The sequence below is a fragment of the Mauremys mutica genome, chromosome 11 (genome assembly GCF_020497125.1).
Source record: "Mauremys mutica isolate MM-2020 ecotype Southern chromosome 11, ASM2049712v1, whole genome shotgun sequence".
Taxonomy (NCBI): Eukaryota; Metazoa; Chordata; order Testudines; family Geoemydidae; genus Mauremys; species Mauremys mutica.
Genome location: NC_059082.1, coordinates 17,471,475 through 17,494,118, shown reverse-complemented (window position 1 = coordinate 17,494,118; position 22,644 = coordinate 17,471,475). Strand labels below are relative to the sequence as shown.

Genomic DNA, 22,644 nt, shown 5'->3' with positions numbered 1-22,644 from the left:
AGTTCTTCAACAAATTCTGTTGCCAGGTGCTTAGCCAGTGACTTCCTCCATTCAGGGATTTGACTTTCTTTAAAACTTGGCAGCAAACGTGTACTGCTTAATAATGTTTTAGTATTTAATTTAAATGATTTTAATAGACTAGTCCTTAACATAGGTTGTCAATTTTTCAACACTGATTTTAAATAGGTTTATTGTTTTAAATAAACCTGCACTAAATTTAATTTTTATTTAAATTAAAATAAAAGAAATCCATTTATTTTTTTAAAAAATAATTGATTTTTATCCACCCTGCTAATATAGCATTCCACATCTGTGAGAGAAGGGCTACTTACCCATAACTGTGCAGCCCAGAAAGCTCACACAGCTCTCACAAACAAGCCTTGATTGGGTCTGGGAGGAAACTGCCCTCAGTAAAGAGTCTGTAAAACAAAACAATCAGAAAACCAAACCAACCACCAAACAGTACAAAAGTATTTGACTGTAACCCTTTAAATTCAATATTCCTAGAAGTGTAAAGATGGATTAATACAGGTCCTGACCCTGTGGTCCTTTCACCCATGAGTAATCCAGTGGGTCTGTTACTATAAGAAAGGATTACGGACATGCTTAAGGGTTTCACCATTTGGCCCATAACTGCTTTTGTTATTGAATTCCTGCTGATTTACATTGTTCAAAACCTTTATCAGTTGTATTTAAATTCCCATTTTGTTATGATTGCACAATATGTGGTATGATAGCCAGAAAGTCAGTTTCTCTTAATGAAGGCTTGTAATGTGATATGCCAGTCAAGTCCCAGCAATATGAAATACATGGCTAAAGCTGACTATTATTAAAACAGTTCCTGTTTCCCAGTGTGCATTTTGCACAGGGATCTTTGAATGTACTAACATTTGCAGAAAACAGCCACGATACTCTATCAATGTGTTAGTAACTATGAAATGAGTGCAATAAATTGTTGCAATATAAATTCCAGTGTGGTTTCATTAATATTTTTAATATATTCCCTTGTGGGAAAAACACATGTTTTCTATACCTTGACAAATTTATAGTTTGCAAGCTTTTTTGTGTATTTTTTTTATTATTATGTCCAGGAAATACACATTGTGAAACAACTTTTTCACATTTTTTATATGCTGAAAACATAATTAACACATACCATCTCTGTGCAAGGTAGGGAATTGGAGGCAACAAAGCAGTGCTATCTTGAGCTGGGGGAGCCTCCTCTTCAGCACAGCTGGCTTTGCTCTTGCTCCAACCTCCACTGACTTCTTTTTATAGTAATATTTTTTCAGTTTCATATACATTGTACTGGATATTTTTCTAATTTTTTTGAAATGGAAATAATGCAAAAAGAAGGAAATTCAGCACACTAGATGCAAATTAGTAGGTATCACTCATTTTCTCTCCATGGAAAGCAGTTCTTTATAAACACTAAAACTATTCTAAGTTTTAGAAACTATGTTAATTTTAACTAATTACTTATCAAGTCATTTAAAATCTGAATTTAGGATTGAGGGCTAGATTCAATCACCTGTACTGATGATGGGTAGTGCCTTATTCCATGAAAAGTTCCAGCCACTGGGGCTGCTTATGAATTAAGTGCTCTGTATAAGGCTGGCAAACCTATTTAACCTAGCCCTTAATCAGTCGCATGTAAGCCTCCACTGATACATATATAAATACAAAGAGGTTACAGTACTTAAATGAACGGGCAGTTATAGGACAATTCCTTTTTTAAATTGGTGCCATTTCAGCTTCCAACAGAAGACTGCAAAAGACTTGAATTGTCTCGGCATTTCATTTCAGGATCACTGGAGAAATACATACATTACATTTATAGTATTTCAGTTCAAATAAGACTGGCATGAGTCTAGAGGAAGTTTTTCTAATGCATTCTGCTTATTTGGCTGTGGGCCAGGAGAATTGCACACACCACTGGAGAAAAATGGGAGAGAAAAGGAAGAAGTTGAAATGCAGGCAGCTGTTTCTTTGCGAAAACAAAAATGATCAAAATGAAATCAATACACATTAGTTATTTGCAGAATGTAGATTCTTCTCTGACTTGCCCCACATACATCAGAAGAACTTCTGTTGAAGTTCATTGAGTTAGGCTCTGAATCAGGCATAGAGTACACTGTGAAACCTTCTCACAAAGTAAATCTGTCTTTCATAAACTTTGCAATAGGTTAGGATCACAATATAAATGAAACCTAACAGGAAAAGCCAAACTGTGTTTCATAAGGTGGACAGCAATGTAACCTATTCAGTTCCCAAAACCTATGGCGGAGATTTGTGTTTAAACCTTGCATTTTGGGGACAGAGTATGTAAGAGCAATAATTCCAGTTTTCAAGAGAATAACTAGTTGTAAAACATGCTATTTTTTAAACTATTACTTCTAGTCAAAGCCCTTGTGTTTTTCAGGAATTGTGAAGGTCGGAATATTCGATACAAAACCTGCAGCAATAACGTGAGTCTGGCCTGTAATTTAGTTTTACTACTTTTCTTATTTCTTCAAATCAAATAATATGTAAAGTTTCATACATTCTAATTCTTGTTTGAAATCTAATGGATTTTCTTCCCATTCTGTAGTATTGCCCACTGATAAAGATTTGACTCTTTGCCTAACTGACACCATCAGGTTTTGAATTTACATTTCCTGAATGGACATTATCTTGTGGAATTTTATGCCAGTTTATGACTGAGAATGTTTTATTTGAATTATTAGGCTAATCTGTTTTCATCCTAAACTAGCTAGTGCCTTTCCTGGGGAGTCATCTCTCAGATGAGGCATAAAACTGAGTGCTTGACAACTTGTTGTCATTATAGATCCCATGGCACTCTTCACAAGAGCAAGAACACTAACCCCTGTGCCCTTTTCAAATTTCAAATTGGGTAATTACTACCAGTATTTCCTCTGCACTGTCAGGCCCAGATTTTCTTACTTATAATATGCAAAATTGTGTGTTTATTTCATGCACAATTCCCACAATTTTATAAGCAGTTTCAGTAAATGCATATATGAGTTGACATATGAGTATGCTGTTGTCATAACTGTGATAATTGCATGTGGAAATTTTACGTGCATTTTTGCACACGTGTTTATGAAAATCAGTTGCATATGGCATACTTCATGTGTTGTGCTAAATTGTCTTGTTGTATTGTTTTGTGCTGTTAAATAGCTGTCACATTTCTCCCAGAAGGTGCTGCATTTCTTTGGTTTGTAGTTAGTAAAGCACTTTGTGATCCCTCTGAATAAAAGCCTATGTGTAAATGTACTGTAAATTGTTATAGGTTGGTTTCATGACAAGCAGCCAATTCCTATCAGGGTTTACCTCCCAGAGTAATAGGGCACTGGGGTAATGCCATTCAAGAGAGGAGGGAAGGTGTCTAAAAAATTAAGACAGAAGCATATAGTTTTATTATTTAAAATGATCCCCATTTATGTTTTATTGTGAACTTGATTCAGCCCCACTGGTTCTGGGGAAGGAGCAACTGTTGTCACACAAGCACCCCTTAACCCGTGAGGCTTGCAATGCAATTTTACCCAGTAAAGTGCAGGTGGTGTTTGCATCGCTGCCAGCCTCAGCAGTGGGCAGCAGTAAAGTGTGACTAGCAGAGGCCTGATATTGGCGGCTACACAGGAGATATGTTGAATCACTACATCTCCAGGGAGCCCTGGCTACACCCAATACTCAACCCACCACACCTACTTTCTCGGCTGTCCCATCTGTCTATCAGGGTCCGTGGAAGACCGGTACTAGTGACCGGGACTCGGGCGTTCTGACCTGGTGGTCAGTGTGGCGGTTAGGAACCAGAAGTGAATGGATAGGTCCAGAGTCAGAAGTCAGCTGTTGGAGCTGGGGTCAGACAGGAAACAAGAGCCAAAGCCAAGGATCAGCGCTGAGTTGGAAGCCAAAGGGCCTTTGCCTAGGTTTGGCACCGGAACAGTCAGTCACCAAGGTGACAGGCTTCAGGGACAGAACAAGGCTGAGGGCAGGAACGGGAATGGGTCAAAGTCAGGAAACGGGATGAGGTGGGGAGTCAGGTTGCATATGGCGGAGTCTGTAACAGCAGCAAGCCAGGTTCCACTTGTTTCACAGATAACTTCCTATGTCTCTCTCTTAAATAATGCACCCAGCTCAATCAGGGACTCCAAAGATCCTCCAGTCAGGACTCTTTAGTGGAGCATGAGACCTTAGGGCTCCCAATTCTCCAGTCAATAGTAGAGCCCTGCGGAAAGGGGCACACAAGCACCTTGAATTGCTTTGACACCACGCAGCCCAGCTTGGGCTTAACTTTCCACCACTGGGTCCAGAAGCCCAGGTGTCTGCTGGCAGAAGCTAGTGGAAACCATTAGAGTCAAGCCCAATGCATGCAAACAGTGGATTCTGGAAATAAATCCAGTCACTCACCCTTTCAAGAGTAAAAGGGTAATATCAGTGCTACAACATTCGTGGCCCCAAAATGAAAATGCCACGTTCAAAGAAATAACATAAGCAGTTTAAACTGTCATAAACAGATATGCAGCCAGCAAGTACTCAGGCATTAAAATAAACAAGTCACTATATAAATTATACATTTGGTGCATTCCTGATCTGGATAAACTCTGTGCAGTGTATAAAGAACTAATGCCTAGGCTCATTTGAACACATGTACTGTAACTCTACCTTCACACTAATACAAAAAATTAAACATAAAATCTGTGACTCATCTTGTAAAAGCAACAACAGAAAAAAATTACACATGCAGCATATAGAAAAAGAGAAGAAACATTTGAGACCCATCTGTGCGCATCTTTATGTAATAAACTGAAGGCTGCATTTTCAAAAGCTTAAGAAATCACAAAGTTAGAGCTATTGCAGTCACTCAGGATTTAAAGGATGATGCATTTAAAGGATCGATTTTGAGCATTAACACTCTTGTTTATAAAATTGAAGTAGTGAGAGATTCAGGGTGAATTCCTAGTCCCACTGAAATCAACAGGTGTTCAAATTTTATATTTTAAAGTGACAAGTGGCCCAAAACTGGAACCTTGAAACTGAATCCCTTTGAATGTTGCGGTAGTTCAGAATCGGATTGAGGTCTGAACCTGCCTTTACAGTTCTGGTTCTGTGCACTGTCTGGAAGGAGCCTCGTTTCCAATTTCTGTTCAGATGTGACCAGAATCTCTCAAGGACCACTGTTCTCCTGAGCTTTCAGCATAGATGATGGGAAAACTCCTGAGAAAAGTTGCAGTGGTGAGATTACCACTTATTTGGGCTGAAATCTCAAGAGAAGAGCCAGGGCCGGCTCCAGACCCCAGCGCACGCTTGGGGCGGCGTCCCAGCGGGAGGGCGGCAGGCGGCTCCGTTGGAGCCGCGGAACCAGCAGCCGCGGGACCAGCAGCCCCTCCGCTGGCACGTCTGCGGGAGGTTCACCGGAGCCGCGGGACCGGCGACCGCTAGAGCGCCCCCCGCGGCGTGCCGCCGTGCTTGGGGCGGCGGAAATCCTAGAACCGCCCCTGAGAAGAGCTCATGAAATTTATCCCCACTGAATTAAAACCTGAACTCTAGGCCTGATTTTACCTTGAATGCAACACTCCAGCCTACATCTAATCCAGATCTGACCAATCCAGCCTGACTTTATTTAAAATGAATTGTTATACCTATAGTATTATTTTAAAAGAATACTTCTTCTATGAGTACAATTTTAGTTTGAAAATTTGGATTTTATACCAGCTTCTTTCTGTGTTAGTAGGTGTTATTGTTCACTATCTGAGAAATTCAGTATGTATACTGCATAAAACTGATTGTCTGCAAATGTAATTTTGCTACATGATACATTGCACCACTAAAATCTATATTGAGGAGTACAAATGAAGCACAACTTAATATGTATGTGATTTTAATGAAAAGAACAAGAATCATTTTACCAGAAAATTGGTTTCATCTGGATTTCTAATAAAATAGTAGTAAGTTCACAAAACTCAAGCACAGTATGGAGGTCCCAGAGTAATATTAATGATATTTCAATCAGAAAATGGGTTTGAACAAAAGAAATCTACATTATAAACCTACATTAATCTATATTATAAACCTACTTACCTTTTTTGATCATAACTCCGATACCAGTTACTTGATTCTTTAAAAATGTATGTATGCGTCAAACCTTTTTATGGGTGCTTCAGAGAAATAAACTATATAGGCTATTCATTATACGCTACCCAGTGAGATTTTCAATCTTTCTTAAGCCCTCTGTTTTATATTTCCATTTTCATATATACTGTTAAATTCTAATGCTATGATGTGCAGTATGTGGAAGTGTTAAAGATAATCCCTTAGGGTCCTATTCAGAGAACAAGTTATTTGGGCCAATTCTGCATTAATTGTGTGTTCTTGTGTGCCAGAAAGTCACTTTTATTTGCCAGAGTGACTTCCCCGAGTCAGAAATAACACAATGTAGTAGCAGAGATTTGCCCACACAAACTCCATTATCAACTTCCATTATGCACAGATAATTCTTACATCTGTTCAAAATACAGTGCATTCAAATCCTCTTCTTAGCTTTCACATATTAATCACTAAGTAATGTTAACATCATTGTACCCCACTCTGAGCATCTTGGCTGACCTATGAATATTTTTAGTCCAATAATATTTCTATCTGTATATCTCTATGTGCCTGTATCTCTAACCTTTATTTTAGTTGTAGCAATCATGCCACTGATGCACTCATCACCGTAGAACCTACGGCTCTCAGCCACATGTAGCTGATTAGTTGTATACGCCTGTACAATCACTTCCCTTCAGGCCACCTTTCATGCCTGCATTCTGAACTTCTGAACCTCTTTCCATTCACATCTCCTCTCCTTTCCTTTCTGTTTTATCTAATCGCCCTCTTCCCCAAAAATTGGAACTAACATTTGCAAACCATCATATTTTTCGCAAACCATCATATTGTTCACTCTGCTTGTATCCTCTGTTTCTTTCTTCCCACCTCTTGTCTGTCTTTTCTGTTTAGATTGTAAGTTCTGCTCTCTCCATATATTTGTGCTGTACATAGCACAACAGGACCCTGATCTTGGTTGGTCTCTAGGTGCTGCTATAATACAAATTGTAAATAATAAAAATGTAGTTCTTTGGGGTCACTCATGAGGTGCTTGTTGAGTCTCTATGTTTGAGTAAAGCTGAAAATGTGAGGCAGGTGGAGTGAGCAAAGAAACAAGAGCTGCTCTGGTTCCTTCATGTCCTTCCAAGTAGCCAAGAGGGAATAGGGAAAAAAGAGAAATAACTCTCCTTTCAAGCAGCAAGAAGTGAATGGGAGGAAAAAGTAGCTGTTGTGTAGTATTGAGCTGGTGGGAGCTGCAAAATAACTCGTGAGTGATGTCTTGACATGATGATGATTGTGTCCTGACATTGCATCAGCGCCCGGTGATAATGAGTTGTAACAACATCATGTCACAACCCTGTCTAATGACATCACTCCCTAGTTATTTTGTGGGTGGCTGTCTATGCTTCTGTCTGTGTGATGGAAAGGTGGCTCTGCAGCTGCTTAGGCCTGGAAGGTGTCCAGTCTGAGGAAAAAACTTACTGAAGCATCTCTGAGGGTGAGATTATCTGTACTCAGTTTGATTAAACATAGATTTGCACGTTTTATTTTATTTTGCTTGGTGACTTACTTTGTTCTGTCTGTTACTACTTGGAACCACTTAAATCCTACTTTCTGTATTTAATAAAAGCATTATTACTTATTAATTAACTCAGAGTATGTATTAATACCTGGGGCAGCAAACAACTCTCTCTATCAGTGTTATAGAGGGCGAACAATTTATGAGTTTATCCTGTATAAGCTTTATACAGGGTAGAACGGATTTATTTGGGTTTAGATCCCATTGGGAGTTGGGCATCTGAGTGTTAAAGACAGGAACACTTCTGTTAGCTGCTTTCAGATAAACCTGCAGCTTTGGGGCAAGTAATTCAGACCCTGGGTCTTTGTTGGAGCAGATGGGAGTGTCTGGCTCAGCAAGACAGGGTGCTGGGGCCCTGAGCTGGCAGGGAAGGCAGGGGTAGAAGTAGTCTTGGCACATTGGGGGGCAGCTCCCAGAGGGGGTTCTGTGATCTGACATGTAACTTCTAACTTGACTCAGAACTAACTTCCATAAGTTATTCTTATCCTCTAGCTGCAACTTCATTTACTGTGACAGAAGAGAACCATGCAGTGCCCATACAAACTTTTGAGTCTCTTCACTCCTCTCTGCTCTTTAGGTTCTCTTTCGTGGAAGATAAGAGACAGTCAAATTCTGTTCTCAATTATAACAGTGAAAGTCCTGTGAATTTCTCTGAAGTGAGAGTGCTGCACATGAGAGAAGAATTTGGTGCAGCATATGTCTGATGTTATTTGAGGTAGCCTCTGCATATTCCCATTTGTAGGAATGTGCAGAGGCAACACCCTCAAAGAGTTACAGTAATTGTTAAGCAACTTCTCTTTTTCACTCAATGTGTATTTTCTAAACAAATCTGACTCATAACTGGCAAATGGAATTGCCCTATGTTAAATGCAATAATAATGCAATGTAGTAACATCATTTTGAGCTACTTTCACTGTTAAGGGTAGCATTGGATGAAGTTTCAAAACACTGGCAGGGGTTTTACTACATGGGTCCCATTGACTTACAGAAGATGTTTGGATAAAACTCTGCACACCAGTCTGAAACATTAAGGATTATTGTTTTAATAAAATATTTTACATGTTCCACAAATAAGCCAGTAACATAATTTAATTACTACTTCATACCAAAACTAAAATAAACAAGGTAGAGCATTGAAAAGAGGTGTAGGCTAATGCAATGTCTTCTCTGCAGTTCGTCCTGCTGTATGCATGTGGTTGAGGTAGCAGCAAGAGGATGCCTTTAAAAGGGACTCATAATCAGAGTGGAACTCTTACCCTTCTCATAGAAATCTCTCTTCCAGCTACTGCAAGTTGTAGCCAGTGCTGTGAAATGTAGCTGTAAATGCATTAGCATTTTCCAGGGAGGATTTAAATCCATCAATCTGAATGGCATTGATGCATTGTTCAGGTGCAGCACTGCTAGCTGACACTTAGTAACAAGTTTCCTGAATTTAGTTTACATGTCACAGTCTTTCATTTTTATGTCCAATGAAAATAAAACTTTGTTTGTTGGAAACACTCTCACATATGGTATATATGTGTGGCTGGAATTCTTGGAAGAATATGCATTCAGTCTAGCATATAGACTTTTTAACACTGGCCATACTTTTAAATGGAGTCTTTAGTGAGAGATTGTTTGACACACTAATTCTTTTGTCAGATCCTTCCCAAAGTTCTTTTCATATTAATCTATGTATGCCTTCACTGCTGCCGCTATAATTTTATATTATGTTTGAGTTAAATGCTTACATGTACTAAACCTTTAAAAATTGTTTGTTTAAATGTTTGTAAATAAAAAATTCCATATATTTAATAATTCAGCCGTATGTGCTTGAGGAACAAAGAAATTGAGTTCTCTAAATAAAACGTAAATTACATGCTCAATTATGACAAACTTGAGGTATGTTTTATTTTTAAAACTGTTTTCCCATGAAAAGGAGCATGTCTTTGTGTAAGATTATAGGACCGGGAATCAGAAGTTCTGGGCTCTACTCCTGACTCTGCCACTTGCTCCCTGTGTGATGGCGGGCAAGCCACTTCACTTCTCTGTGTTTCTGTTTCTCTAGCAGTAAAATGGGGCTAGCAAGCCATACCCTGTATGAAACTTCTTGAATGATTGTAAAACACGTTGAGATCCTGAGATGAAAGGAGCTATGAAAGTATCAAGTATTAAATATATTGGAGCCCTCATCTTAGTGATTCAAAAATATGTATTCTTTTAAAGCCAATTTTTACTACAGAACCCAGTTTGAAAAACAATTGATTTACTGTACGAACCATTGTAAAAAAGCTAGGGATATATATGAACTTGTGCTAGTGGGGTCACTATTATGGTAACATGCTTTACACTGTAACCTTCACAGCAAATAGTGGATTAAGCAAAATATGGTGTTTTAATCCTTAAAGTAGGACCTATAATATGGGCTGCCTTTTAGGTTGAGCCAATCCTTCTCCAAGCCAACTTGGGTAGTTTCTATATAATTCATCAGACACCATGATCCCAAATGAGAGGTGGTTTCTTTTTTTAAATGATTTCCTGTTGTTTGTTTTTAGGACTGCCCTTCAGATGTTGGTGACTTCAGAGCACAACAGTGTTCAGCCTACAATGATGTCAAGTACCAAGGACAGTTTTATGAGTGGCTTCCTGTGTATAATGATCCCAGTGCACCATGTGCCTTAAAGTGCCAAGCTTTGGGGAAAAAATTGGTTGTGGAGCTTGCCCCAAAAGTACTAGATGGTACTCGCTGTAATGATGACTCCCTGGATATGTGTATCAGTGGAATATGTCAGGTATGTCGGTATTGTCTATCTAAAGTGTCCTTTGAGAGACATTTTTCTTTTATTATAGAATATTAAGGCATGATGCAAAGTACATTTGTTTGGGGTTTCCATGTAAAATTATTTTGCTCTGTTCTTGTTTATCTTTGCACCCAGGAACATGGCTACTAACATTTCTGTAGGCACTAGCAGTTGTTCTTAAATACAACCCATTGTAGAAAGTTTTGTCTTCTACTTTTATTCATAAGCACTTAGCTGTCATGGCCATAGATATTGTATAGGTTAATAATATTTAATAGCATCCGTATTCAGAGCTTTGTTCTCAGACATCTAGCCAACTATAATCTGTGTAATCTATCAAAACTAGCTAGTGTGCTGCTCTCTAGTATGCCCATCACTCTGGCACTGAGTAAATTGGATAAAATAACACTTGTTCTGAAGGAGTGTATTCTTCACTCTAGCCTTGCATTTCATTAAGGCCTCGCTCCTGTCTCCACTGAAGCAATAACAGGCTTGCTAGTAACTTCTGTGGCTGAAGGATTGGGGTAGTGTGTGCAGGGGCGGCTCCAGGCACCAGCGCACCAAGCGTGTGTCTGGGGCGGCAAGCCATGGGGGGCGGCAGTCAGGCTGCCTTTGGCGGCATGTCTGTGGGAAGTCCGCCGGTCGTGCAGCTTTGGCGGCGGGTATGCTGAAGGCATGGAACCGGCGGATCTCCTGCAGGCGCGCCGCCGAAAGCAGCCTGACTGCCGTGCTTGGGGTGGCAAAATACAAAGAGCCACCCCCGAGTGTGTGTGTGACTCCTATTATTTATTTCTAGGGAAGCATTCCTGTGCACCAAGTCGTCTTATTGTGGGAAGGCTTTCCCAAAGAGATGCTTCTGTATAGTAAGATGCAGGGCACTTCTCATTTACTAGACAGAAATTCTATACCAGAAGACCTGGCACTAAGAGAGCTTTACTCACAGCACCAAGAACCATATACAAGGCTCTGTCAGACACCAAATTCCTGCTTAACATGGCTGCTATGGTGTGCCTTGAAGAGACAGCCAATGCCTGGCTGTCAGGGCCCACCCCAGGGAGTGTTCTGTAGATTAGGAGCAAGACTAACATTGGAGTGAATCTAGTATTGGTTTGGGAATGAGTGTAGCACCCACGGTATCAGAATGAATTTTTGCTGTTAGTCTGTATTAGCTGGCAGATGGTCCACTGCTTTTAGAACCAAATGAAACTTTCTTGTGGCTTTTACTTTCATACCCAGGTTTAGCCCATTGCAGTACTGGAGCCTGGTGATGATGAATGCATGGATCTCCATGGCTAGGTCTGGAACCCAAAAATGTACACAGCATTTCTGGCTACTGTTATTATGTGGGTGCCCTGGAATAGCAAGACATCCAGCAGCCCCCAGTACTATGTGCTACCTTGACAATCCCGGGACAAATATGCATGATCAAAGGAGATGTCATAGCTCTTTAAAAAACTTCCCTCTTACCTTAATCTCTTCTCCTCTCAGCTTTTGTTTTAGCCAGTGTGCAACCTTCCTAGCTCCACTCATGTTCCACCCACTGCTCCCTCTAGCCTGCCCACTATACACCCCTTCTCCTTACTTGGAAACTATCCAGGCTGAGGGGTTTCTGGAAGTGGGTGTGGGATGGTGCTACACAGGCAAGTGAGCTTCACTTGTGCATGGAAGGGTGAAATAAACGTACAACGGGTGCCCTGCATGCATGGCTATATGAGGTATTCTTTCAGCCACGGTGGGCAAAACTTCTTAGTGGCTCAACCAGAATTACTTCTTGAACCTACTCCCCTATGAGACTTTGGACAATGTTGAGAATAACGTCTCTTGTTGTGTACTGTAGAACTAGCTGTTCCAAGAAGCAAGCATTCCAGGTGTTGAGAATCATTGTAGAAGAGATAGTCAGTATGTGCTGTACCTAGGCTAATAGATATTTAGGATAATTTTACTAGGTATAGATCTATATCTATACTTATTATTGGAATTATATCATCCATGCAAGCAAGTACAGAAGAAGAAAAGAATAATCATATTTGAGGCTTGCCAGCCTTACCAGTTTCCCATTAGCAAAGGAATATTGTGCCTGTGGTTTAATGTACAGTATACATTTATATAGCATGGATATGGTATTGCAATTAAACTCCTTCTCTCTGCAAGTGGCTATTGCTCTATTAAATGCCTGAAACGTGTGTGACTCAAATGCATGACATGGCCTGATGAGTGAAGTAGTTCTGTTATAGGGGAAAATTTGACACATTTGGCAAAAGACTGGTGCATGGATTACAGCAACCCTAGGATGTGATCTGGACCTTACTGTTGGTTTTATGTGACTTTTATGTATTCCGTCCTCCCAGTACCAGTCACGCCAACACATAATGCATCTGCTGCCTCTGAAATAGAAAACCAATTTTATACAGTGATCCCATTAAAGAGTCAGCAGTTGCCAACAGAACCACACAGTGGTCTCTGATACTGCCCCATTTCCCCCTGTCTTTAAAATAGAAGATAACCATAGTAACTGTGGGAGCAGCTGGCAAATACTGTTTTTTTTTAATGGTATCTCCAGTATTTAGAGCAACTTTCAGCTGAGAGGATGACAAAGTGCTTCACAGAGTATCACTGATATGCCCAAAGTATCATTTAAACACAACCACTGTGTTGGGGTGCAGAGGGGCAGGCATGTGGGATATAACACCTTGCAAGCAGCACAGCAGGATTTGTGGGCTCTTACAAAGAATGCCATGGGACATCCATTGTCTACTATAAAGTCCTACTCTCCCGCCAAGTATGCTGCATGGAGTTTGTATATCTGAGAAGTTTGAATCCAGTCTGCCAGTATTTGAACTTGTGGAGAACAATTTAAATGTATATTTATAAGGGCTTCCCTCAGTGTCTCTTTCTAGTATCATGAGGTGCTCCTATGCTCTGTATGGCTGACACCAAGTACTTTGAGCTATATCTATTCAGTTATTAGAATAACCCAAATAGTAGTAGTAACAACAAGACGTCCTTGTGGCACCTTAGAGACTAGCAAATTTGTTTGGGCATAAGCTTTTGTGGGCTAGAACCCACTTCATCAGATGTATGGTGTGGAAAATATAGTAGCAGGTATAAATACACAGCACATATGTGCTGTGCTGTGTATTTATACCTGTACTATATTTTCCACTCCATGCATCTGATGAAGTGGGTTCTAGCCCACGAAAGCTTATGCCCAAATAAATTTGCTAGTCTCTAAGGTGCCACAAGGACTCCTCGTTGTTTTTGTTGATACAGACTAACACTCTGAAACCTGTCACCAAATAGTAGTGTTAGCTTAATTCCTGAGACAGGCAGGGGGAGCCCTGTTACATAGTTAAAGATAATGGAATGACCCAAGAATTCTTCTTCATCATGCCTCTTTTCATTGTTGTTTCTACTAATTTACAGGCGAAGATTCTACAGCATCTGTTGGGGAAAAAATAGGTGCTTAGAAAATTAGTGTGCCCTGCGCTATGACTTGTGGGTTTGGGTCCAGTGCTTTATAATTTCATCCAACCTCAATAAACTGTTAGACACTTTTTCTCTGATCCATATTTGTGCACAAACATAAGATTCCTTCTTTAGCCTGCTCTTGCTGCTGAAATCCTTCTGTGATGGCACAATCCAGTATGGGCTTTTGCTCCATAGAGAGAATAAAAATCAAAATGTATTATACTTGGGTGAGGTATTGAATGAATAGTTTAAAGCAGTGGTTCTCAACCAGGGGCCTGGGGCCCCATGGGGGCCCGCAGGCAGATTTCAGGGGGTCTGCCAAGCAGGGCCAGCATTAGCTGAAGCCCCACAACATGGAGCTGAAGCCTGGGGCCCCAAACCCCGCCATCCAGGGCTGAAGCCAAAGCCTAAGAAACTTAGGTTTGTGGGTTCCCCTGTGGTATGGGGCCCTGAGAAATTGCCCTGCTTGCTACCCACTAATGTGTGCCCTGGCTTTTATATGGAGAAAAACAGTTATTGTGGCACAGGTGGGCTTTGGAGTTTTTAGAGCGTGTGTGAGGGGGGCGGGGGGGAGGGGGCTCAGAAAGAAAAAGGTTGAGAACCCCTGGTTTAAAGGATTTATTAACTTGTAGTTCTTGTTTCGTTAGTATTTGAACTCTCTTATTAAAGAAGTGTGACTAATTGATATCATGACTTCTTAAATCTGGAATCATATTGAATGACAGTACATTGCATTTATTCTGTAATAATATCAATTGCTGTAAAAGTTGGGAGTGGAATTTTTTTTGGTATGAGGCAAAAGGGAGGTCACTCTAGTAAAAAGTAATATTTGGAGACTTCCTCAGAAGCTGACACAAATGTTTCTCAATACCTCTACTTAACCAGGAAAAATAAACAAATTGATATATAATCTTTCCTGCAAAATGTGGTTGCGTAGTCAACAGCTGTTAAGGAGAGAGACAGCATAAGTTGTGATTCTCCACAGTTGTTGCTATAAGATCAGTCTGTTGAGTTCTGACATATACTTGGCATAGGCTGCAAATACCTTGGCAAGTGTTTTTACAGTTAACTCATCTAAATAAACATGTCACACTGCTGATGTGGAGATCTTTGCTTTTGTGCCTGGGAGCACCAAAAAACTAGTATGAGGAGATTGGCCTGCCTGATTCTCTTCTCCAGCTATTCCTGTTTTTGCTCATTTAGTGTCTTAAAATGTTGGCAAGTTTTATAAGATCTCAGCCTTGTTAACATAAGCATGATTTCACTTCCATCTGTTTTCATATTCTTAGTAGGGTTGATCTGGTTCACTAATTCTCTCATTCAACCCAGATCCTAGTATACGCTCCTTAGTACAGTACATATTTACTGTAGCATTAAATCAGTGTTGTCCAGCTTGATTTCTCATTCACTATATGTACTTCACTTAACAGATGGATTCAAACTAAATAAAGCCCCTTATCAAACAAAAATATGAGTCCACAAAACTGCTCTCTGGATAAGAGAGGTTTGGAACTTCTGGGAGAGTAAAATCTGAGGCGAATGCAGCAAGGAAAAACTTCTTGAGAAAACTAAGTTATTTTGGGGGCTGCTTGAGGCTCACCTCAGCCAAACCATTCAATCATGTCTTAGTTTGCCATTGCCTTGCTCCTGCTACCAAAGAAAATATCTGGCGCTCTTATGTTAAACAGGAATGAGTCAAAGGTCTGCTGTCAAGAAGATTTTCACACTTAACTTCTGATATTTAGCTGGTCCCTGTACATGAGCACAGCAGCCCAACTCCTACCTTACTTCTTCCCATAATGTGTTCCTGCTGTGTCCATCTGGGTGCGGGAGGTCTGTGGGCAGCGAGGTTTTAAAAAAAAATCTGCATGTCAGAAACATGTGGGCAGCATTTAACCAGTGACAAACCCTGTATCGGGGCCAACCCTTCAGTTTGGTTTTTGTGTGTGGTTTGTTTTTTTGTTTTTGTTTTTTTAACTCATGAAGCCGTATTTTGTCTGCCAAACACAGAATGGACTCCTTATTCATTTCACCACCTGGAACTGATAATCTTCCTAACCTGGAACAATGCTTTTGGAAGCATGTATGTGTATCTGCTGAAAGACTGGAGTCCTAATGAATAACCAGGGCAGTTTTGTCACAAACCGGTCAAAACTGATAAAAACTCTCAGCTGAACTTTCCATCAAGTGTCAGCCAGTCTGTGGTCTAAAAGAAAGACCATTACTGTGCTATATTTTGTAGCATATGGTATAAATTTAGCTGTCATGTGGAGTGCCATCAACTTCTGCCATGATTAGTTCTACGCTGGGTATGTCATATACTTTGTGATGTTCCAATTAGGTACTTTTCACACTTGCCACATAATAATAATAATAATTAATTAATAATAAAACACACTCTGACCCAGGTGTAAATATTTCTTGGTTTGATCTCTTAAATATGGTAATCATAAGCTGTTAGAAGTCTGTCCTGCCTGTTTTCTATGCTTAATTCTTAAAATCAGATTGAATTAGTCATCTGATCTGAACCTGACTTCCTTCATTCTGAATGTTATTTCTTCAGAGTGCTAGTCTGAGGTATTTTGTGTACTTTCCCTTTGGGTTTGTTTGATTTAATGTTCAACTATTTTCACTAAGGGATTGTTCAATTTCAGACGTAACTTTCAAGAAATATTTTGAAAAAGGGCTTGTTTCTTATTTTGCTTTCTTATGATGTCTAAAGAAGCACAGAAAATATTTTTGATTTAATTTGTTTTTAATAGGTTTTTTGTTTTTGTTTTTTTTTAACCTTAAAATATCAAGTATCTCCAGTCTGTTCTTTACTGGGTTTGCTGGAACACTTGACTGGAATCTGAGTTTGTATATATTATTATTCTCTCACTGTAATTGAAGGGGAAGTACTGTTGAGGTTTCCCCAAAAATGTCCTTTTTCCAAAATATTAATTGGTCTTAGTACTTAATTGCTAACAAAAATAAAGTTGCTCTTGGCTTTTGTGATGCTACTGGTTCTCCAGTCCTCCTAGACACTTGTAGGCTATAGAGAAGCTGAATTTCTAATTAAGAAAAACAGCAGGAAATAAAACCTTTCAGGTCTTCTTTATGCTGCAGAAGGAAGCAAAAAGAAGGCACAAGTCCTTTTCCCCATCCTCTTAGCAGTTCAACTTAAAGCAAGTTACTGATGGGAAGAACTGATTTCATGGTGCTTTGTTCCAAGATAGCCTTTATGCCAAAATCATATTCTCTCCATGAGCTCCTTTAGCTGTAGTGCAGCAAATGTGGGTCAGGAGCTAACCACATGTTGGGGTATAAAGAATCCCAAAGAGTATCAGTTAAATGGGTTGGTCCATAGCAGACCTCAGTTAAAATATGTTTCAGATATAAGTTTATGTAAATCTGGTAGGAAAATTTTGCCACTAATATGCATGGAAATAACATCTTCCTTGTCTTTGTTATTATTTATTTTAATCACAAATAGAAGTGTCAACTGTGATCAGGGCCTCCATTGTTGTAAGTACTGTACATCCACATAGTAAGAAAAAGTCTCTGCCCTAAAGAATTTGCACTCTAAATGGACAAAGGCAAAAGCTGGCTGAAGATTTATTAATTTCATTTTAATGACTGGGATCTGAGGCACTTGTGAATTGCCACACAGGAAGTCTATGGCAGAGTTAAGAATTTAACCCAAATCTGTCGAATCCCACCCCAGTGCTTTAATCACAAGACCATCCTTTCTTTCTTTCTTTCTTTCTTTCTTTCTTTCTTTCTTTCTTTCTTTCTTATTGTAAAGGTTTGGGGCATGTACAATTAAGAATGCTCTCCTTGGTGCTGCTTGGCATTGTCTCAAAATATAACCACTTCCCATGGTAAGTCTGTCTACACTGGAGCTTGGAGGTGTAATTCCCAGCTCGGTTACATGTACACATGCCAGCTTTGATCAAGCTAGCATGCTGAAAATAGTAGTGTCACTGCAGCAGGGCAGGTGGAGGGATGTATTGGCCATCCAAATAAGAAACTAGGGTCTTGGATGGAAGTGTAGTTGGTGCAGCTAGCTTTTCCCACCATCCATCCTGCAGGGGCTCCACAGCCATTTTTAGTGTGCTGAAGCAGTCAAAGTTAGTGTATGTAGGCTTACTGGAACTGGAAGCTAGATCTCCAGCTCCAGTGTAGACATAACTCGGACTGTGAGGAAATATCATTTTTTGATTGAAGTATATTATCTTTCGAATGGAACTCGGACCTCTAAATTCAGGCAGTTTCTTTGTATTATCAGCCTGAATTTTTATACACACAACCATAAAATAATACATTACCGTGTGTGTGTAAATACTTTATTAATGTCCAAAAGTGCCTGCAATGTGAACTCCCCGGGGTGTGTGTATATAATGATTCACATCAGACACCGTTCACTGAGCATCAGAAGGAGCTTACGGTGAAGGCACTTTAACGTGTTGTTAAGGCATTTATAAAGGTCTTTCAGAAGCCCTTATTTATATTTTGTGCCTAGTAACTTTCTACTTTTGCTCGAAATTGTAACTTTTTGCCAGATACCTTGTTTTCCAAACTACTGTTGCTAATGCTGGAGTATTGCCTGCAGGGACTTTTACTTCCTACCACTTTAGCCTTTCTTTCTATAAAGCTGTCAAATATCTAGTGGATTCCCTCTGATCTCTAATTTGTCTTAGCCACACCCTTTTCTTATCTAAGCGACTGCTAGTACTCAGTTTGCTGTGTTTTGTTTTCTTGTGGGGGTGGGGGGTTGTTAGCTTTGCACAGATGTGGTTGTAGGTCCCAATTCAGCGGGGTACTTAAGCATGTGGGTAGTGACATTTCCTTCAGTGGCACAACTCAGATGTTTAAAGTTAGGTACATGCTTAAGTATGTTGCTGAATTGGGGTATTAATCACCTTCAAATCTCTCTAAGCCAAATTTGCCTTAATATAAAGTAAAAGTGTATCACCCCATCAGAAAAGCAGGTGACAGAGTAATCTGACCCTGTATATTTAATTAATTAATTAATTAATTTGACAGCTTTCTGATAGATTAACCACATCAGGCCAAAACCCACTCTCACTGAGTTCAGTGAGATCCTATTGTACTATCCTGTATATTTTTGAACTGGAAACAGTGGTGTGTGGGGAGGGGCACTTGCTCCGATAGTGGGTGGTCCTGTAATCTCAGAGCTGCCTCAGTGCTTTAACATGTTCTTGCTTAAAAATTGAATAGTTTTAAAATACTCTGTTTTATTTGATGGAAGTGGATTTACTGTTCCGGAACACATTCTTGAGCTTCTTGCCTTCATATATAAAATGTTGCAAAATATGTAGGGACTCTTTTGCGGACCCCCTTAGTATGCAGTGAATATTTGGTATTGTATTTCTTTTTCTTCTGTTTTCTTCATTGCTTAACATTCCTTTCCCGGGTATTGAGGACAGAGGGATTTGGGCATCTGATTATGTCTCTTGATGGTAAACCCCATTAATTTGGTTGATGTTATGCTCCTATTCTCCAAGCCTCAAACCTCATTTTTTCTGTCCCTCCCTCCTTTACTTCTCAACCCCCAACTTCCTTGCTCCATACATACACGTCAGGCCACATTCACTCTGGGGAAAATTTCTTAACCTTTCCCGCTGCCGCTAATATCAGTCCAGTTCCACAGGTGGGAGCCCTAGAATAGACAGCCATTGGTAGCTGCAGCCATGTTAATGCTGTGTCATGTATACATCCCAAAGCAGTATGGCATGACTGAAGGGTACTGATATCTGAAAACAGAGCGTATTAACCTTGTGTCTCTAACCGAGTTACACCAAAACCAAAATTTTAAAATGTCTGTGGCAGCTAATGAGCCATCCAAGCTAGGGATAACACTGGTGGAGGTGATCTGCTAGTAGTGATGGCAGTAAATGATTAGATATTTTCCTTAGTGTATGCAGGTCCTGTTATCTGTCCATCTTTTGCATGGGACTGAGTTGCTGATCTTCAGTATGGAAAAGGAGCTTTGTGAGCCTTTTCTCCATGCTCTACTTGACTTTTCTTTCACCCGTTTTAGAAATAAGCTATCCGCTGATTCCACCATAATTCAGAAGGTTGAGCACGGGTTACATTGTGAGTGAAGAGAGACACTTTACATGATAGACTCTGCAATTTACAACAGGGCAAAGATACATGGGAAATGTTAGAGTAAGATGCAGTATAAATTCCCCATGATGGATTTTATAATCATGCTTGTGTGGTCATAAAAAGGAATTCCCATGACCATATTTAAAATTCACTATCTGTTTATAGATGCCAAAATCCTTAACATCTGCCTGTCATGTGGTTTTGTTGTCAGACAAATAAGGCGGGAGAAAGTACAGTAGGTAACTGTCATTCATGGAATAAAAGCCGTGCAGTGTGTGAGCATAAATTCCAATATAGCTTTTGTTTTTCAATTTTGTGGCTTACAAAAAAATAAAATAAAAATGACATCCTTTTCCTCGGAAAGTCCTGAGGATTTTAATCAGCCATAAGCAGGCAAACTCCAATCGATTTAAAAGGAAATTTGCCTGAGTAAGCACTTAGGGGTTTGCCATACTCTTTCTTTTAACATTTGTAGTTAAAAAACAAAACAAAATGTTATGGCCCTTTTCAGCCTATTCAAAAGGGGAGATTTCTGCCAGAGACGGCTGAGGAAATGTTTATCTCACACAGTGCTTGTTGCCTTTTGCAATAGGTGGCTATTTTTCTGAGCTCAGTTTTAATTCCTACTGTTGTAAAGTTGAAGATAGAAAATTAAATGTCATATCTTGGTTTCCCCCATGCAACGCCCAGTTAAAAATACTTTGGGTGGGATCCGTGGGGAAACTGTGGTGGAGCAACCTGGAGATAGCTGAAGGATTAAAGCAGCAGCGACTGCTCTTTGTGATCACCACGTCCTGTGGGATTTTGTGGCTTTTGATGGATCCATAGTGTGGGCAAATTCATTGACTACCTCCCTTCCACACTCTGTCCACCCAGAATATAGGAACATGGAATTTGCGATCCTGGATCAGACAAGTGGTCCAGCTAATACAGCATTCTTTCACCAAGCGTGGCCAGTTCTAGATATAGTATTTCAGAGGAAGGTTACCAAAAAAAAAAAAAAAAAGGCAAATAAACCCTACAATAGACAGTTGTGGGATACCTGCCATCAGAGAAAATTTACTCCTACCCCCTGATAGCTAGAGGTTGGCTTATGCCCTGAAACAAAATGTCTTCTGCCTTGATCCTATGTACAATACTTCTACAGAGTTCATTTGAAAGAGAATCATATATTACCCCAGAGGTGTGCAAACTTCCAGTTGTGCTCTCCCTTACCGTTCACGGAATTTGTCAAGCCCCCCCTCCATTACTTGTAAACAGAAGTAATCCCTTACTTCTGCACTGCTGCTGGCAGCGGCACTGCCTTCAGAGCTGGGTGGGTGGAGAGCAGCGGCTGCTGGCCTGGGCGTTCATGTTGTTTGCGGAGCAGGAGGACTATTTTTTTTAATCCTGCCCCACAATACCCACTTTGTTTTTATCCCACTCCCGCTATTATGGCCGCAAATCCTGTGGGACCCACGAGATCCCAGGTTCTTCACACCCCCCAGGAGAATCTCTTGCTCACACACACCCCGGGGTCGGGGGGAGGACGTGCCCCCAGTTTGCGCACCACTGGACTATCCCTACCCTGCCTGTCTGTGGTCTGTCTTCTTGCTCAGCAGAAATGTGGTGTTTCTTTTGTATTTCAACCCTTATGTGCCAGTGGAGAGGAAGCCAAGACTTTCCCTAAATTAATTTTTTGTTTTTGTTTTGCTTTGGGAGATTTTCACGTTCATTTTCATGTTTCTATTTCTCATTTCCTTGCCAGCATTTTGCATAGGTCCAAGCATTTATGCAGCTTGCAAAATTAGCTTTGCAAGTGGAAACTCAAAGGTGCTAATGTACAGGGAGCAGATTGAAATTTGATTTCAGAATGCATTGTTTGGCTTGCCATACATCACTAGCGAGTAGGGCGATAATTGTGTCATTGTAAGATAAGACTGAATTGGTTTTCTATTTCTGTTCTATTAAAAAAAGTCATCATGCTCAGAAAGAACAATATCCACTGACATTCACTGCCTCTGGCCCACTGGAATATAGACTATTGAAAAGCACAATGAATTAGAGTGTCAATTTTTTAATGAAACAGGACATGAATAATTGACAGGCAGATCCATTAAATTAGAGCACTATAGAACATCAAAGAAAGTTCAGGGCAGTAATTATTATTTATTGTATATAACATCTTCAGTCCTGAAGTGTTCTGAAAAGTCAAGTTGTCCCTGTGCCAAGGAGCTTAGTCTAAGACAACACAGTCATAAAACAAACTCAGAATGGAATTGGTGCATTTTAACTCCAGTGTTTCATGGGACGTATGTATCCATGACTCTCGAGTGCCCAAGAGGCATTAATATTCCACACCAAAAAAAGAGCATAATTCATATTTTCAAGTAAACTGGATGTGTCTGTGGGTGGGTGAGTGGAAAGCTGGAGGGGGAAAGGAAGATTAAGCAGCCCTAAAAAATGCAGCTCTGACAACTTTTCAAATGCCCAAAGATTTGAAGCTTGTGACCTGATCCTGCCCTGAGCTCTGCATGGGCAAACCCAAGTGCTTGCATGGAGTCCTGTTGTCTAAAAGGGGGTTTGGCATGGGGATGGGGTCCACCAGCATGATTCTCCTTGCAGGATTGGGGC

The 22,644-nt window shown here is 40.1% G+C and overlaps 1 protein-coding gene across 7 annotated transcripts in view; it reads left to right on the top strand.

Annotated features, from left to right (window-relative positions):
- Window positions 1-22,644, top strand: part of ADAMTSL3 (ADAMTS like 3) — a 287,105-nt gene that overhangs the window by 137,283 nt on the left and 127,178 nt on the right. For 6 of the 7 annotated variants that reach the window (XM_044981169.1, XM_044981163.1, XM_044981164.1 and 3 more), the window contains 2 exons: window positions 2,423-2,468; window positions 10,201-10,437. In XM_044981169.1, coding sequence (XP_044837104.1) covers window positions 2,423-2,468; window positions 10,201-10,437 — 283 coding nt within the window. Of the gene's footprint in view, window positions 1-2,422; window positions 2,469-7,467; window positions 7,586-10,200; window positions 10,438-22,644 lie in introns of those variants that run through there. The other variant, XM_044981166.1, reaches the window with a different exon arrangement.